This window comes from Budorcas taxicolor, chromosome 5 (genome assembly GCF_023091745.1).
Source record: "Budorcas taxicolor isolate Tak-1 chromosome 5, Takin1.1, whole genome shotgun sequence".
In the NCBI taxonomy this organism is placed as follows: Eukaryota; Metazoa; Chordata; class Mammalia; order Artiodactyla; family Bovidae; genus Budorcas; species Budorcas taxicolor.
In genome coordinates, this window is record NC_068914.1 from 157,940,820 (window position 1) to 157,960,241 (window position 19,422).

A 19,422-nucleotide genomic window follows, 5' to 3' on the forward strand; every position below is an offset into this window, starting at 1 on the left:
AATAAATGAACGCCCCTTGATTCCAGTTCCCCATTTCCTCTTTGAAGAGATGCCAATTACACACAACCAACGAGAGAGGCGAGGAAGGAAAACAAGATAAGAATTACGCTGCGTACCTTTTATGCCATTTTCTATTATTGAGATTTTTCTGAATTATAATTCTTTTTTTTTAAGAAAAAAGCATAATGGAGGGTTTTTATCTCCCCAACATTATTCAAATAGAATAGAAAGAATTACTTCAATAAAAAGTTTTAAGGCAAGTTTTCAATTTTCTTTAAAGAAAAGCATTTATTCTTGCAGAAGAGCTTGGTCCTCTTCTCTAACTGGTAAAAACAGCATTTTATCAAGGTGATTTTTTTTCTCAGATGAACTCAGTGTTTTGAGGACCAAATATTTACATGGAGCTGGGGTGCAACGCTCCAGCTGGCTGTTGTCTGGGGCTTTGTCGGCTGGAGCATCAACGTGGCCGGCTCTCCTATGGGAGGCAAGGCCCCTCTCTGTGCTCAGCCCACCCGACATGGTAGGACTGCAGAATCACATGCTCCCTGGGTCCTCTGTGACCCTTTCGACTGAGTGATGACAAGGAAAATGGATTTATTTACCTGACTTTCTCGTCTCTCCAGGGGAGCAGCGGTGGGCGGAGGATGTGGGGTAAGAAGCCCCCAAGGTGGGTGCTAGCCCACGGCCCCCTGTCCACTCCCTTCTCTGCACCCACAGGCCTGCAGACCCCACCTCCACCTCCTTCCCAGCACCCAGGCCTGTTTTCATCAGGTACTCTGTCCCAGAAGGTGAGGAGTGTTCCCTCCTGGGACTAAGAGGCAGGGAGAGTGGTGAGGTCTAACACCAGCGAGGTCCTCCCATCACCGCCTCCCCACTGTCTGCGCTTGGGTTCCTGGCCTGCACCTGTGAGCATGGGGGTGGGGGGTTCTCACACCTGCAGGCGGAGATCAGTGCCTGACTGCTGGCACTGTTACTGAGGATTTGGGAGAAACTTCCAGACCTTTCTCAGTTCAGTTCAGTTCAGTTCAGTCGCTCAGTCGTGTCCCACTCTTTGCAACCCCATGGACTGCAACATGCCAGGCCTCCCTGTCCATCACTAACTCCCGGAACTTGCTCAAACTCATGCCCACCGAATCAGTGATGCCATCCAACCATCTCATTCTCTCCTCCCTCCTTCAATCTTTCCCAGCATCAGGGTCTTTTCCAAGGAGTCAGGTGGCCAAAGTATTGGAGCTTCAGCCTCAGCATCAGTCCTTCCGATGAATATTCAGGACTGATTTCCTTTAGGATGGACTGGTTGGATCTCCTTGCAGTCCAAGGGACTCTCAAGAGTCTTCTCCAGCACCACAGTTCAAAAGCATCAGTTCTTCAGTGCTCAGCTCTCTTTATGGTCCAACTCTCACATCTGTACATGGCTACTGGGAAAACCATAGCTTTGACTAGACGGACATTTGTTAGCAAAGTAATGTGTTTGCTTTTTAATATGTTGTCTAGGTTGGTCATAGCTTTTCTTCCAAGGAGCAAGCATCTTTTAATTTCATGGCTGCAGTCACCATTTGCAGTGATTTTGGACCCCAAGAAAATAAAGCCTATCACTGTTTCCACTGTTTCCCCATCTATTTGCCATGAAGTGATGGGACCAGATGACATGATCTTCGTTTTCTGAATGTTGGGTTTTAAGCCAACTTTTTCACTCTCCTCTTTTACTTTCATCAGGAGGCTCTTTAGTTCTTCACTTTCTGCCATAAGTGTGGTATCATCTGCGTATCTGAGGTTATTGATATTTCTCCCAGCAATTTTGATTCTAGCTTGTGCTTTATCCAGCCCAGCATTTCTCATGATATACTCTGCATATAAGTTAAACAAGCAGGGTAACAATATACAGCCATGACGTACTCCTTTCCCGATTTGAAACCAGTCTGTTGTTCCATGTCCAGTTCTAACTGTTGCTTCTTGACCTGCATACAGATTTCTCAGGAGGCAGATAAGGTGGTCTGGTATTCCCATCTCTTTAAGAGTTTTCCACAGTGTGTTGTAATCCACACAATCAAAGTCTTTGGCATAGTGGCATCTGTTATTTGTACAGCCTTAGGGCTTGCAACCCTCCCAAAATACCATTCTACCTTCATTCGATGAATTTTCTAAAATAGAACAAAGTGGCCCACCCACCAGAGGAGGCCCACGGGGGGCTCTGATTCCTGGGCTTGTGTGTGCATGTTTAGTCACCCAGTCTGCCCGACTCTTTGAGACCCCATGGACTGCAGCCCACCAGGCTCCTCTGTCCATGCGATTTCCCAGGCAAGAACACTGGAGTGGGTTGCCATTTCTTACTACAGATCTTCCCGACCCAGGGATTGACATGTGTGTCTTGCATTGACAGGCGGATCTTTACCACTAGTGCCCCCGGGAAGCCTTACCTGGCTTTCTATTCCAGGTGGCAGGAAGGGCTGGTGCCGCTAGCAAATGGCTCCCCATACTGCTGGTGACCAGGCAGCTGCAAAGGGGGCGTCTAGGTCTCCATCAGGGAACCTGGGAGGGGGAGGGGCTGCCATTTCTCAAGCTCCGAGGGCGACCCCTGGGCCGTGGTCCTACCCTGAGCTGCATCACATCTCTGCCAGCCCCATGCCACCAGATGCAGCTGTGACTCACTCTAGAAAGACACCCCTGGAAGAAAGCTCCCCGAGGCCGCCCCACCCCAGGGGGAGGGCTCCTGAGAGAAGGTGCACAGATGACCGGCCTGGCAAGAAAGCCCCGGCCAGCAGGGCACGCGTCTGGAGCCTCTCTTTCTCTGGTCCTAAGGTCAAAGGACTGCACCTCCGCTGCCCCGGGGCCCTCCAGGCCGTGATGAGGACCGGGGGCAGGTGTGCTTGGGGAACTGGGACCAGGGCCACCCAAAGGCTCAAGCACACCCTGCCTCCACGTCCCCCGCTCCAGTCCGAATCTCCCCTCCTGGCTTGATGGGAAGCTTCCTGGGGAGAAACGTGCCTTGTTTTACCTTGATGGGCAAACTCACAGCTTCCAGCAACCCACCCTGCAAACGCTTCCTTATCAATACCTGGTCACTGAGCAAGTGACCATGAAGCGTGCGTGTCCCTAAGGAAGGCCTGCTGTCCCCGCGGGGGACACTCGCGGGATTCCCAGCCACAAACTCTAAATCGTGACACTTGGACTGAATGAAAAGACACTTCTTAATCACTTCATTGATAAAGATCATACACAGTCTCTCCGCATCTCCAAGGAACAGAAGGCAAGACTGCACAACTGCAACTAGAATATTGTTATGCATGTGAATAATAAGACAGTTAATTCAGCTTACATAACCTCACCCTTCATTACATAATCCTTTGTGTCACATTAAAAAAAAATCAACTTGGTTATAAAGGTTGAATTTTAAAATGGTTCGGCAACAGATGCACCAGGAAAAATGTGCATATAAAGCAGAGGGCCCATAAAAACTCACATTTGCATGTGGCAATGGCCACTAATTTATGACATAATCAGATTACTGCCTGTCTGTTGCACACACAGCCGTTCGGTTGTACACACGGCGTGAATACATTCACATCGATCGCTGGGCTGAGAAAGTCTTACTCGTTCAGGCTCGGTTTAGCGCTTGATTCTTACAGAAATGACAGAAGAACCTTCCAACACCACTGACCCCAGACTCAGAGCATCTGGTGTGAGCCCCACGGACGACCCAGGCTGGCAGCAGAGGGAGACGCGGTCCTGGGCAGCTCGGACATGTGGGTCCTCTCGGGGAACATCCATGGCGAGGGCAGCGTGACTACTCAGAGAGCTGCCCTGCAGAGCGCGAAGTGTCCGGCTGCCTGAGGGTTGGTGCCCAGTGGGCACATTCACCCAGGCTGGCGGGGGGGCACAGACCGGATACCATCTGCCTCGGCCCCACCCAGGGCCACAGTCTGGCCGTTATGCGCCCCAGTAAGTGGCTGTCTGGCCTCGGATGCAGCCACGTCAGAGAAGGGAGACCCACTCCTTCAGGGACTGCCCAGCATTCCTGGTTCCAGAGGATGTCAGCTGCTAGGACACCCTTTGTGAAGGGCGAGGGGCCTGCCGGGTTAGTCCTCGCCAAGCTGAGCCCCCTTTCATGTCCAGCTCTTCTAACTAGACTCCTGCCATCAGCATGTCCCATTCAACCTTCTCTTTTTTCTTTCCTTTCTTTTTAAACAAGTTTTATTTATTTATTTTAATTTTTTGGCCACACTCTGTGGCATGTGGGATCTTAGTTCCCCCATCAGGGATGGAACTGCACTCTCTGTATTGGAAGGCGGGGTCTTAACCCCTGGACCACCAGGGAAGTCCCAGTCGTTCCTTTCCTGAACTGTTCCTTCAGCCTTTCCAAATCCTTTCCCATCCCGCGGCTCTCCAGTCCAGCACAGCCCCTGGTAGGTTCTCTTGGCAGAGCCTAGGGAGACAACCCAAAGCTTCATGTGAGTCACACGTGTTCATGTGAGCCGATGCACAGGACACAGGGATTCTGTAATAGTCTTTGCTTTTCATCTTGGAATGCTAATGTACAGCGTATCTACCCAAACAAGAAATGTGCATAAATTGGGCATCACCTCCAGAACATTCTACCAGGTCTGCGTGACCAGCTGGTTGTACACAACAGACCTCTATAGTCAAATTTCCCAGGCTGCTGGCTGTCCTGCTTGAGTCGTCTGTGTTTTTATAACACACCAGCTTCGTAGTTTCCTGGCAAAGTTGGTTTTAGGTCCGAAATAACAGAAATCTACCCAAGAAAACTAGGCTACAGAAGGGGCTCAGAACGCTGAGCCCCCAGAAGGGAATGTCCCCCGGAGCCCTGGTCCTGGGGCTCCCTGTCCCCTCGGGCTCTGCTGACACAGGCAGCACCCTCCCCCTTCTGGGGGCCTTCCACTCCCGCCCCCCAACTCTGGGCCACTCCGCTAGCTGGGATGCCCTCTCCCCGCTCTGGTTAATGACTGCTTATTTGGGAATTAGGGTCAGGCATCGCACACCGAGGGTCCCTCCCGGAACACCCACAGCCCAGGCTGCCCGGCTTCTCTCTCCTGGCATGCGGATGCTGTCTTCCTGGCTGAGTCATGGGCAAGGGGCTGCCTTCATCTCTGAAACCCCTGAATCTGGCACTGGGCCTGCAATCTCGAAAGTTTCAGGAAATTCCTGCTCAATGATCGCCTCAGATGAAGGAATGAGCGAATGCACATTCATCCTGTAATTTATTCTCAGCCGTCTCTCTGAAACCAAACGTGTTGCTCCTGAAATCCTGGGCTGAAAGATCCTATCGCTTCACTTAGGAGGTTTCCTTTCACTAGGGCCTCCTCCAGGTTTGAGGGCTGTGTATCTTTAACCCTTGGTGAGCCAGGCTTGCTTAACACGCACCTGCCCCACTCTGTCCGCCCCAAGAGGTCCGCGGGGGCCACAGCCCACCCATCCCTCGGCCATGGGCTGGGGGCAGAGGTGAGTCACTCTGGGCTGACCTGCTTCACTCTGCAGACCCCCGGGGACCCTGCTGAGGAATGAAGCCACCTCTGGAAGCCAGATCCCGAATCACCGGTTGGAAGAGAAGTGTCCAGAAGAGCTGCTAGACATGCTAGACTTCGGGTGAATAAGAACCGAAACATCCACGTGCCAAGTCACTGAGATCTGGGGGTTAATGCATTAATTTACTTCCGCGGTGTTAACGAGACCTTCCGGACGCCTCAAAGCTCTAATAGAGTGCAGGTGCTTCGCCTAAGTGCTGAGTGAGCGACGGGTGATGACAATTATTTTGTCTATATTCTCCATGTTTTCTAATTCTGTGTTTTCAAAAGAGCTGAATGTTATTTTCTTGATCACTTCCAGCTACCCAGTTTTGGGGGTGGGCTTTCTTATTCTCACCAGTAGACCCCGGGAGCTGGCAGAAAGTGTCACACTGGCCCCAGCTGCTCCCACCTTGCCTGGGGTCCCCGTCACTCATGCTGGGTGGAAGAATGCCCCTCCCTTGTATGAGCAGCTGCGGGAGGCTCAGTGGCAGGGGGACCCTGGGCAGCCCAGTGCTGGCCGCCCCCTTGCCAGGCCACACCTTCTGCTTTGTGCAGCAGGCAGGTGGGGATGCGGAGGGAGGAGACTGGGGTGAGTAGTGTCGGCAAACGCTGAACCGTGGAGAGGAGCAGGCCAGTGGAGGGAGGAGGGGGGAGGGTGAGCACGGTGAACCGAGGTCACAGAAATGCCCAGAAAATGGATGAGAAACCACACCACCGAGTTTGTCACGCCTGCTGAGTGGGGCGCAGCTGCTTTCTTGCTGTTATCTTTTCCTTTTCCTTATGCTTTTTTGAAGTTCAAAAACGCTTGCTCCTTGGAAGAAAAGCTATGACCAACCTAGACAGCATATTAAAAAGCAGAGACATTACTTTGTCAACAAAGGTCCATCTAGTCAAGGCTATGGTTTTTCCAGTGGTCATGTATGGATGTGAGAGTTGGGCCATAAAGAAAGCGGAGCACCGAAGAATTGATGCTTTTGAACTGTGGTGTTGGAGAAGACTCTTGAGAGTCCCTTGGACTGCAAGGAGATCCAACCAGTCCACCCGAAAGGAAATCAGTCCTGAATATTCAAATTCATTGGAAGGACTAATGCTGAAGCTGAAACTCCAATACTTTGGCCACCTGATGCCAAGAACTGACTCATTGAAAAAGACCCTGATGCTGGGAAAGATTAAAGGCAGGAGGAGAAGGGGACGACAGAGGATGAGATGGTTGTGTGGCATCACCAACTCAATGGACATGAGTCTGAGTAAGCTCTGGGAGTTCGCGATGGACAGGGAGGCCTGGCATGCTGCAGTCCAAGGGGTCGCAAAGAGTCAGACACTACTGAGCAACTGAACTGACTGATGCTTTTCTGGATTTTCCAAGTCTTCTAAAATGAGTGTGCATTAATATTGCTATCAGAAAGTAATTGCAAATCTGTGTGATCTTTTTGCTACTGATTTTTATGCTTATCTTTGCGAAGTAAAGATTTTATGCTTATCTTTGCCTCATTATACTGTTTGGTCACATGGCCATGCCATCCATGGGATAGCTGACTGAAGCTCAGAGAAGGTGAGCCACTGGTCCAAGGTCACACAGCTCACCCTGGGCTCCAGGGGACAAGGCACAGCCCTGCTCAGAGCACAGCCCTCAGCTGTGGGCTACTCAGCCACCTCAGGGTGGCCTCCTGATTTCTGCCCAAGCTCATCAGACAAGTCCAAGGAACGTCTGATCTCATCACTCAGCCTCTCTTTCCAGCTGCTACTGCTGTTTAGTCACTAAGCCATGTCCGACTTTTTGTGATCCCATGGACTAGAGCCCTCCAGGCAGGAATACTGGAATAGGTTGCCATTTCTTTCTTCAGGGGATCTTCCCAACCCAGGGATCAAACTGTACTCTCCTGCCTTGTAGGTGGATTCTTTACTGCTGAGAAACCAGGGAAGCCCCTTTCTAGGCTGCTAAAGGCTAACTGTCACTTCCTAACTCTGTCACACCTATCACTTCCTTCCCAGTCCTCCAGGCCCCCACCCAGGGAAGTGTACCCCGTCCTCTCACTTAGAACCCCAAGACAGCCCCAAATTCACCTCCGTGCTTCCCTCGCCTCTCTGGCAATTCATCCTCCTCCCTGTGGCCAGATTGATCTTTCTAGACTGTGGAAACCTGCCTTAATCTGTCCCTACTAAACACTTGGCCTTCAGGACAGAGTCCCCACCTTGTCCTTCCCTTCACGATGTGGTTCAGCTGATGTGTGGGTCCCCCAGGTGACCCCGCAGTCCTGGGATGTGACCCCCCTTTGCCACTTGGCTGGACATTCATCTGGTGGCTCTCAACCCTGTGTTTGTCCTTCTGCCTGTCTTCCCCAGGAAGCTGCTCCCGGGGAGCTGTGTCCGTTGGAGGTAGGGAGAGGGCAAGGCCAGGCTGTTCCCAGGGGGTCCTGTTCAGCCCAGCGACTGAGATGCCAGCAGATTCCAAGAGGCATTGGGGGGTGGAGGCCACCTCCTGGTCTCCAGGAAATACCTTGTCTCCCCTTTGCCCGCCAGTCCCTGGTGGGGAGCAGCCCCTTGTCTCTGGGTAACACTCTCCTTGCTCTTCCAGCCCTGGGGGGTGGACAGCAGCCTCCTGGCCTCTGAGTAACTCCACAGTCCCTTTCAGACTTCTGGTCCATCTGACATCTCTGTAATCAGTCTCTCCCTTAGGTCCCGCTCAGCTGTAAATATGAGAGCAGCTTCTGTGGCCCCACCAGGACACTGTGCACACACTCCTGGGGCCCCCTCTGTCTCCATCGCTCCTTTTCCCACCCACCCTGGAGGTGACTCTGCATGTGGAGACGCCATCATGGGCTCCCCACCTCTGCTCCTCTTTCCCTTTTCCCTGGCCACGTACCCTGGCCAGGGTACAGCCACATGCAGGGATTCTGGTCCACAGAGTCTGGGCAAAGTGACAGTCACATGTCCAGGCCCGGACCTTACAAAGCTGACCAGATGGTCCTCTGTGCTCATTCCCCTTCTCTGCTGCCAGACACGTAAGATCAGGGGATGGGGGGCGGGCTCCTGGTCCCCGAATGATTGTGGTTAGAGCTCTCCACCACCCACATTAAATTGTGACGTCCTTACCGGGGCAAGCCCCTGGGATGTCGGCCTTGCTTGTTATTGCAGCTGACCCTGACCCTGACCCTGACCACTGGAGTTAACTTAGCAGAGTACAGCAAGGCCAGAGAAGTTAAGTAACTTGACAGGGGCCACACCGCTGTGAAGGGGTGGAGGCAGGGGTCATGACCACGTGGCTGCAGAACTCTCAGCCACTCACTGTCCACGGCGGACAGCCGGCTACACAAAGGTGGATGAAGTCCTCATTTCAGTTTGCAGCACAGGGCAGACATTGTGTATTTATAGGATAGTGGAAATACACGGATGAAGAAACTTTAGCGGAAAGTAATGGTGAGAGTCTCCCTTCCATTAACAGGGAAGCCTGCCTGTCTCCCATCAGGAAGAGGGCTAGGCGTGCCCTCCTTCCACAGGGAACCCCCAGGGACACCTGACTCTCATACCCCTCATCCCTAAGGCTGGCACCCAGCCTGGGGGCTCATCCCACCCCTCCCTGATGGAGACAGCCGTCCCCTTATGCCCCACATCCCCCTTAAATCTCTCCTCTGAACGGCCTCCTGACTCATCTTCCTGAAGCAAGACTTGACCCACATTCGCAGCCACTCAGACTGCATTGTTCCAGATGTCCCGTTAGGATTGCCCGAAAGCGAGGATTGCACCGGGCGATCAGCCTCGCCTTTCCTTCCTCAGCCTGGAGCCCAGATATCGCTTGGAGAGCCCCTCGCCCATCTGCCTGCCCCATCTAGACCCTAGGAACCATTTCAGCATCACTCCTCCACACCCAGAGCACCTCTTTTCAGCTCCCTGTCTGCTGGACCTGTCCCTGCTCTGGCACTTATAACAGGCGACGCTCACACCAGTGCTGGGGGGGTGGTGTTCGTGCCCACCAACAGCTCCCTAAATGTCGGAATGACACAGTCATCACCGCATCATCCGAAATGTCTACGTGGTGAGAGCTCCATGCGTCTGCCCGCTGCGATCCTGTCCTTTGAGTCCTCAGGTGGACCCACTCACTCAGTCTGTTAAAAGGGAAAACAGGCAGGGAGACCAAACTCACCCTGGGTTGGAACTGATCTAGAAGAAAAATAAGGGTTTTGTAAGAACTTCACGATGCTTTTCTAAATTAGACACAAAACAGCCCACCTAATTCTAAACTCGGCCAACGTTATAGCTTTCCACTTTAAACAGATGAAATGCTGAAGAAAAACTGCATGAGCTGCGCCGTTGAGCTGGCCCCTGAGAGGACCTGCAGTACTGGGGTACGACCCTGGGGGCTGCCAGCGGCGACTAACATATAATGGAGGAGGAAGCAACTCAGAGACGGAGCTGGAACTTGGAAATGGACCACATGGTGAGCACACCTCGAAACTTAGACATCCACCCAGGGAACACTGTGATGGGGGGCCTGGTTCAGAAATAGCTTAGCCTAAAGTACATTTTGAAAAATGTAGCCAATACTAGCTCCTAGTTTCAGTTTAAGACACCCTCGGGAAACTATTCCAAGTTGCCAAAAGTTTGGTTATTTTCTTCCAACAAATTACTAATCTATAAAACACTTGTGTAGCATCGATTTCCATCTCCGGGCAATGGGGAGACTGCGTTTCCCTTAACCCACTGCAGATCTGTCCACGGAGGTAGTTGTGTTAGAGAGGAGTCTTTGGGGAGTGACTTCATTCTCCGAAACAGTGAAAGGATGTGCTCAAATGCGCAGTTCCTGAGAAACGCAAAACCCTCACGTCCAATGTTGGTGACAAGTGTTGACCTGGTTCCTGTGTTCCGAAAGGACGGCCTGTTGGCCAAAGCTGCTTTCGGGGGTGAATAGGGCAGGTACAACCACAGAATAATATTCCTGGCCCTGCCTGACCCCCGAGTTGTGATGAAAGCCCGGTGCTGAATTTGGCAGTCAGGAAGGAAGGGACAGTCTTCAGATGCCACTCACCTCATCCAGAGCTTTTCGAACTCTCTCGGCGTGAGGGGGATGGCAAAGCCGTACAGCGCGTTCTTCACGTCCCGTCGTCGGAGGATGCCATTGCCCTCGCTGTCGGTTTCTATAAAATTCTACAGTTTTACAAGACAGCGTTTAGTAACATGTAAAATGCTCTCAGAGAGTATCTGGGACAGTCTAAGACTTCCCCTTACGCACATCGCCTCCTGTTGACTTTTTTTTAAGATTTCTTTTTTTTGATGGGGACTATTTTTAAAGTCTTTTATTGAATTTGTTACAATATTGCTTCTGCTTTATGTTTTGGATTTTTGGCCACAAGGCAGGTGGAATCTTAGCCCCTTCACCACCAATGGAACCCACGCCCCCTGCATTGGAAGGTGAATCTTAACCCCTGGACAACCAGGGAAGTCCCTAATTACTCTTTCGTATACGTTCCAAATAAAGTCCTCATTCTGCTCAACAAGACAACAGAGCAAAACGTCAAGTGTTACATGCTAGAACAGGCTTGTTTCCGGGTAATGAGTGGTCTTGAGCGTGTGGCTGGGATTTTTTTTTCCCGAGCAACAATTTGGGTTCAAACACTGTTAGAACTAAGGGCCAACCAGAGCCCAGGAGGTGAGGTGTGGCCCACACTGTTTGAGGTTATCATCTCCACTTTTTGGAGAACTTGGCCTCCGGCGGTCAGAGGGAAAACAAGGGACATGGACTCTATAGTTGTTACGATGAGGTGACATGGTACCATTTTAACACCCCCAAGGGGTGCAAAAGGTCTCTGGGGATGTGCCAGGCGTTTAAAGGACCACAGACTAGGAGAGCGGGTAACACAGGGCGTTGAACACTGTCTTAAACTTTCTGAACAATAGTTCATTCCTCCTCCTTCCAACACACTGGGCGGAAGACACACTGGGTTCACTTCCCAAGCCCTCTGCAAGCACCATACTTCATGGCGAAACCATGAAACGTTTTCTGGATGATTAAGAATCAGACAAGAATATCTCTATTGCTCTCTATTTAGCCTTGTACTGGAGGTGCAAGCCAGTGTAGTTAAGCAAGTTAAAACTGGTAAAAGGCATAACAACAGGGCAGGGAGAAATGCAACTGTCATTATTCACAAATGACATGACTGTATATACAGGTGTACAAGGAATTCACAAATAAAGTATTATAATAAGAGAAAGTGGCAATAAATCTGGATTCTATGAGAAGTGAAAGTGAAAGTTGCTCAGTCGTGTCCGACTCTCTGCAACCCAAGTGACCGCAGCCCACCAGGCTCCTCTGTCCACGGAGTTCCAGGCCAGAATACTGGAATGGGTAGCTGTTCCCTTCTCCAGGGGATCTTCCCAACCCAGGGATCAAACCCAGGTCTCAAACCCAGGTCTCCCACATTGTAGGCAGATTCTTTACCATCTGAGCTACGAGGGAAGCCCCGGGATTCTATATCAATAGGTAAAATCACTCACATTTTAATACATCAGACATGGAAAATGAACTTTAAAAAAATAACATTTACAACAGCACCAAAAATAGAAAAGTCTGAGGAACAAATCTTATAAATGATTGTTAAGGTTTTTACATAAGAAAGTCTAAAACTGTTTTGAAAAACATTTTAAAAGATCAAAATAAATGGAACTACACTGTGTTCATTCATTGGAAGGTCCCATGTAGTAAAGATGTCATTTCTTGCCAAACATCCCAATAGTTTTTTTTTTTTTTCTTTGTAGAATTTGACAAACTGATTTAAAAACTCTAATAAGAGAACAAGGAGGAGGGAGCTGCCTACTGGCTAATTAAGATGCATTACTGGACTTCCTGGTAGTCCAGTGGTTAGGATTCGGCGCTTCCACTGCAGGGGCCCGGGGTTCGATCTCTGGTCAGGGAACCCAAGATCCCAGCCTTGGGGAAGTAAAGGTGCCTACCTGCAGGCTGACCCTGGACCCAGGCCCACAACCACCCCCCTCCCAAAGCCCGCTCCAGCGGGCCAGCACTTCCTGGGGCCCTGAAGTCAGAAGAACTATGTTATGTCTACTTTACCACAATTTAAAACAATAACTTTATTCATTTATTTACTCCTGCCACACACCACTGAAATCTGAAAACATACAAATACTATTCATATGCGCATTTATTTTGTGATGGGTCTCTGTGGCTGCGCAGGCTCTTCTCCAGCTGCCGAGTGCAGGGGCTGCGGGACAGTCGCCGTGGGAGGGCTCCAGGGCACGAGGGCCTGGAGCAGTTGTGGAGCGCGCACTCCCAGCTGCAGTTCCCGGGATCTCGAGCACAGGCTCGGTAGCTGTGGCTCACGGGCTTAGCTGCCTCATGGCAAGTGGGATCTTCCCGGATCGGGGACGAAACCCATGTCTGCTGCGTCGGCAGGCACGTTCTTTACCACTGAGCCGCCAGGGAAGCCTCTGCCACAATTTTTAAAAACAGCGGCAGCACGTGCAGCCGGCTGTGATCCATCCACTGCCGCACACTGAAAACCACGTGGTCTGCCCCGAGGTCTGCCCCATCCGTGCTGTCCCCACTGTGCCGGTCAGCCCCGCAAACCCCCTGCCTTGGTTCAGCTTCAGGCCTGGCATTCTCACCTCCCCTGCACGCCTGTCCAAGCCCTGCTCATCTTTCTACCAGTGACCTCCTCTTGGGCACCCCGTTGTATGCGCACCACTGCCGTTGTGATCCGTACCATTCTTTAGTTCTTGTTGGTGTTTACGCTACAAGTCTCTGGGCGCACAGGCATGTCTTCCTTTTATCTTATTTTTGGTCATTGTATCTGTAGTACCTTGCAACAAGGACTTTCCTGGTGGCTCAGACGGTAAAGTGTCTGCCTACAATGTGGGAGACCTGGGTTCGATATCTGGGTTGGGAAGATGCCCTGGAGAAGGAAATGGCAACCCACTCCAGTACTCTTGCCTGGAAAATCCCACAGATAGAGGAGCCTGGGGGGCTACAGACCATTGGGGTCGCAAAGAGTCAGATACGACTAAGCGACTTCACTAACAGGGCATAGTCAGCTCATAATAATATTTGCTGAAGAAACCAATGACCTTATTTTCCAAAAATACTTCAATAGACATGAGCGTATTAAGCTGCCCCCAGAGGGGACGATGCCTCTGTGTTTCTGAGGATCCAGCAGGATGCGCCCCCAGTGGTGCGTGGCAGGAATGGGGAGCCCCATGACCTTAGGTGGCTCCCCAGGTGGTGCTAGTGGTAAAGAACCCCCTTGCCAATGCAGGAGAGACCTAAGAGACTCAGGTATGACCTCTGGGTCAGGAAGATCCCCTGCAGGAGGGCATAGCAGCCCACTCCAGTATTCCGCCTGGAGAATCCCATGGACAGAGGAGCCTGGCGGGCTATGTGACCCTATATATGCAGGTCACAAGATAACTAAACCCTGAATCCTTGTTCAAGTGCAGTTTTCCTGGAGAATACACCCCTTGGGATATTAGCAGGTGCTATTTCATGAATTCCCAACAGGAATGCAGCGGAAGGGAGACACCTTCACCATCTCTAAATGCTGGGGCCCGGCAGTGAAGAGCATGGATGTGAGCGCCCATGGGAACCCGCATGCCATCACCAGGCGGTCAAGCTGGAATACGGCGGATCTTGTTTCTGGGCTTTACTTTCTGTCAGTTTAGAATTCCGAACTAATCCCTTCAGTGCAGCACTCAATATAAACTGAGAGAGGGATGGGGTGGTCCACATGCTCTGGGTCATTGAGTCCTGCGGGGCCAGTGAGGGGGCCCAGAGCTCGGTTCTGGAGAAAGCACCTCCTCCCCCCATCCCACCCCCTTCCAGGCCCCTGAAATCCCTCTTCCTCCATAATCCTCCGTGTCCCCTCCCCGCTCCACTCCCACCAGGCTCAGTTCTAGGAGAGATGGAAGAGGTTTCCATGGGGGGAACACCATGGCTGCAGCCCAGAGCTCTGGGGTCCCCACGGCTCTTCCACACGTAGTTTGGGGCTGTGCCCAGCACCAAGGATGAAGGCAGCTAAGAGAGGCCATGGAATCAAGGTGGAGTGAAAGGGCTAGGACAGGGTAGGGAGGTCAACTGGCCGGGGGGGCTGGGCCAGGAGTCAGGGGGCCTGCAGGGCGTCAGGGAGCTGAGGTGGAGGTGTTTCAGGGAGGGTGGACAGAACAAGGCAGAAGCAAGGCCTCCCCAGCCTCCGGCCGCTCCCAGCAGCCCGCTCCTTTCGGCGTCCACCGCCTTGTTAATAACCTGCCTCTGCTCTGTGACTGTCCCTCCCCTGGTCCGTGAGCTCTGCCAGCAGGGAGCAGGCACACCCCCTGGGCACTCAGTTCGTACGATGTCAAGGCGGGGTTGGAAGAAGCGGCGAAGGGTCCTGGAGGTGGCCCCATAGGGAGCAGCGCAGAGCGGACCGGAGAGGCGGCTGCTCCCGTAAGGGAAGGAGGGCAGAGCAGCCGAGAGGAGAGGCAGGCTGGGGAGAAGGGGCTGTTTTCCTGAGTTGGTCCAGCCTGAGGGAGCTTGAAGGTGGGAGAGAAGCAGGAACAAGGCGGGCACATGGCTGACGGTGTTAGCTCTGCCCTCTCCCTGCTGGGGTATGGGCCCTGTGTGCCCACCATGTGCAGTCCAGATCACGCCCTGCACTCTTCAGCCCAGGGGACTACTCTAAGGCCAGTCTGGCCTCAGTCCATGTGATTTGCTGGCCCAGGATGGCAGAGTCCATGCTATGAGGATGGGGACCAAGGAAGAGGCGGTGTGGGTGCTTAAAACCAGGCCTTCACATTGGACACAGGCCAAGAGAGAGCACAGAAAGAAAATGGCCAAGTGAAATAAAGTAGAGATGTTCTTCAGACTAGTGTGAAAGTATTCCTATAATGCAGTTTACAAATACTTTTAAAAGTGAAGTTACTGGGTCCTTGTTGCATTGAGAAATAGTGACATCACAGTCTAAACTTCAGGAGGAGCTGGGCTTGCATTTCAGATCTACTGTCTTGCAGGTATAGCTGTCATTGTTAGAGTGTGTGTCCATCTTGACACTGTAATCACAATTTATATCACTGCACATGGAGGGTATTCACCTTGAAAATGTGCTTTTTATGATTTTGGCAGGAAAGGAAGAAATATCTCTTTAAAATGCATGTTTATAACTGTGGGGGCTTCCCTGGTGGCTCAGATGGTAAAGAAGCCACCTGCAATGCAGGAGACCCGGGTTTAATTCCTGAGTAGGGAAGATCTCCTGGAGAAGAGAATGGTTACCCACTCCAGTATTCTTGCCTGGAGAATTCCATGGACAGAGGAGCCTGGCGGGCTACACTCCATGGGGTCACAAAGAGTCAGACAAAACTGAGTGACTAACACTTTATAACGGTGTAAAAAGAAATATGATAGCATCTCACATTGCTTCATTTAAATTTTTAATTCATATCGAACCTGAGATAGAGCCAGGAATTTCAGTCCATGTAACTCCTAAAATCACTTTTTCCCCCTAAAGACAAAATTGACCTTGAATGTGAGAATTTATTTTGAAAAGGTATTTTAAGAATCAAAGGAGGCACTGCTGCTACTAAGTCACTTCAGTCGTGTCCGACTCTGTGCGACCCCATAGACGGCAGCCCCCAAGGCTCTACACTGGTATAAAAGTTGCCTTCCTATCTCAGTGACTGGATCAAAACAGCTCCATCATCCCAATGACCTTGGAACACAAATAGCTGCCCTTCCCTTTTAAGGAAACAGTCGCTTTCTCACCTTAGACAAGTCTGACCATCTGGTTTTTGCTTTGGTGACAAGGTACTGATGCGCCTGTTCACAAGCTAGTTCTGAATCTGCGACCTTCTGTTTTGGTCTTAAAAGAAAAAAAAAATTATAAATAATTCTGTTTCAATTTAAAAGACTCATTAATCTCCCAAGGGGTTCCCCTACTCCCATTCGTGACAAAGGTACTATAAAAGTCTGCTATTTCACATCTGGTCTAACTTAATTCTTAAAATACAGTCTTACTTCCCTAGCTTCACCTTAGGGAAATCTTAAATTTAGTTAGGAGTCCTTGCTTATTTCCAGATAAATGCTATTCAAATTTTCCAGCGGTTTACAAAACAAAAAGGGTTCGTTCAATCCCAAAGGGATAAAAAAAAAACACAGCACAACATTGTCTTTGGATGAAAACAACCAAAAACTTGCATTTCTGAATGTACAAGTGGGTGTGATAACTCGGACCAAAGCAAACAGTCTGGGAACCCTAGGGGAACATGACCTACAGACTCGGTCTCAGCTCATGCTCAAAGGTTGAATCTGTGGAATACAAAATGATCAAAATTCTATTTACTCACAGAACAGTGGGCGCTGAAGACACTATCAAAAAAGAGTGTGGTTAGGGCACCACGAAGCACAGTGAAGACTGTGGCTGAAGGAATTTGGGGTGCCCTGAACTCTTCCACTCACAACAAATTTGGGGAGCAGATCCTATAAAACCTTTTGCCACTTCTATCTCTGAGGTCACCCTGCTCGGATCCTTGTTCACTCATGGGCACGTGGGTGATTGGGGTGTCTTGCCTGAGGGTGAGTGAGCAAGCCCCAACAGGGACGTTCACAGGAATTTCTCCCCAAAGGAGCCCGGAAAACCAGGAAGAGAACAGCAGAAAAGCCCACGCTGCCCTTTATTTTTTCATTTTCTGGTCGTCTCGTGCAATATGCAGGACCTTAGCCCCCTGTTGTTGTTGTTCAGTTGCTAAATCCCATCTGACTCTTTGTGACCCCATGGATTGCAGCCCGCCAGGCTCCTCTGTCCACGGGATTTCCCAGGCAAGAATACCGGAGTGGGTTGCCATTTCCTTCTCCAGGGGATCTTCCTGACCCAGGGATGGAAACCATGCCCCCTGCACTGGAAGCATGGAGTCTTAACCAGGGAAGTCCCCCAGGTCACCCTTCGAGAGAAGTATAATTCATGTTCCAGCAGGTGAGATGCTTGTGGGGAAAAAAATCTAAAGAAAAAAATGCAGCAAAGGTTTATGCGATCCGAGCCGCTCTGCAGCTCTATACGACGCCGGGTGGGGCGGATGTGGTTTCTGAGGTAACCATGACCCCCACGAGCTCCAGTCGGGCTGCAGCTGCTGGTCATTTGCCACACGGATTTCCCAGCAACGTTGGCATCGTCACCCCACTTTGCAAAGGGGGACGCTGGGCTTTGGAGAGGTGAAACAGCCTGCCGAAATCACACAGCCAGTTCCGGGAATCCTGGCCCCTCAGCTCAGGGCCCTCCCAGGCTGGAGGCGAGCCTTTCTCATCATTTTCATTCCAGCTGAAGCTACAGCTTCGGCAGCTCCTCTAACGTCAGTCCTCAGAGGAAAGGACCCATTAGGTGGCTCAGTTCACAGAGGTGAGAGGGCCACCGTGGTTTTATGCGCGCGGGATCTTTTTGCTTAACGTTTGTATCTCAATTCAAGGAGCTCAGTTCTCCCAGCACCCCTGGAGTGCCTAGCCCAGTGCAAGGTCGGGGCAAGTGAGGCCCGCGGCCGCCGTCTCCAAGAGAAGTTCACCTGGGGCATCCCGCTCCCATCCTACATTTAGAGCAGACAGCAGAAGGCTTCCCTGGTGGCCCAGTGGCTGAGAACCTGCCTGCCAATAAAGGGGGTCATGGGTTCAACCTCTGGTCCTAGAAGATTCCACATCTTCCTAGCAACTAAGTCCACAAGACACAACCACTGAGCCCGTGTGCTGCAGTACTGAAGCCTGTGTGCCTAGGGCCCATGCCCCGCAACAAGAGGAGCCACCGCGGGGAGAAGCCTGCACACCGCGATCAGAGAGAAGCCGCCTGCTCGCCGCGTCCAGAGAAGGCCCTCACACAGCAGTGAAGACCCAGGGCAGCCACAACATGGTAATGCTAAGGGTTTAGCCGCGTCTGACTCTTGCGACCCCGTGGACTGGGAACCCGCCAGGCTCCTCTGTCCATGGGATTCTCCAGGCAAGAACACTGGAGGGGGTTGCCATTTCTTTCTCCAGGGGATCTTCCTGACCCAGGAATCGAACCCAGGTCTCCTGCATTGCAGGCGGATTCTTTACCGACTGAGCTACAAGGGAAGCCCTCCGTTGCAACCAAAAAATAAAAATATAACTAACACAATTAAAAAAAAAACATCACAGACAGCAGGCACTGGAGCCAACAAATTAAGCAGCGATCATTTGCTCTCAAGGCTCCTCCTCTAAATCCTCCTGAGAGACTCTGCTGCTAATCTCAGCTGTCCGGGACCGCCCCCAGGCTCCCTGATGACGGCACTCTGTACCTACTGGTCACTGAGAACACGGTGGCCCTCGTTACCCCAGAAGCCCACACTGGGCTGCTGACCTCTGTGTCACTGGGAAAGGGTCTTATTCAGAGCGGCGCTTTGGTGAATCACATAGACTCTGACTCCCCGTGGATTGGCAGGCAAGAGTTCTTGCCCCCGCTCAGCGGGCAGGTGCAGAGGACCGGCAGCGGCTGGGCAGAGTCTTCCCCCTCCTCCTGCTGACATGGACCACATGAGGCTGGGCCCACTTTCATTCCTCTTCTGGCAGATGCCAGCTTGTGGGGTACACAGGTGAACTGTGGCTTCTACACTGCCAAGCCGGGGAGTCTCTGTACTAACACGTGGCACTGTTAACCGTCTCTCCCCTTCTCATCCCCTTCGTGACGCTGCTCTTTAAATCACAGCGTGTGTTGGAACTCCTACCACCTGGCGAACATGTGCCCCCAGCGAGTGCGTCTCCCTCTCCACCTGCCCCCCACTCCTCCTCCCTCCTTCCCCCCAGAGCTCATCTAGCCGTCTGAAAAGCCGTCCCTGTTCCTGCCCTCGGCCACCGCCTGCTGCTGTTCGTCCACACCTCTGTGTCACTGGCACGGCAACCTCACCTGCTTCCCTGTTCCATCTCTCTCCAACT

At 51.6% G+C, this 19,422-nt stretch overlaps 1 protein-coding gene across 1 annotated transcript in view; it reads right to left on the reverse strand.

The window, feature by feature from the left end:
- Positions 1-19,422, reverse strand: part of EFCAB6 (EF-hand calcium binding domain 6) — a 231,875-nt gene that overhangs the window by 56,236 nt on the left and 156,217 nt on the right. Inside the window, exons 19-20 of the mRNA XM_052640994.1 lie at positions 16,258-16,354; positions 10,546-10,664 (exon numbers count right to left, since the gene is read on the reverse strand). Coding sequence (XP_052496954.1) covers positions 10,546-10,664; positions 16,258-16,354 — 216 coding nt within the window. The remainder of the gene's footprint in view (positions 1-10,545; positions 10,665-16,257; positions 16,355-19,422) is intronic.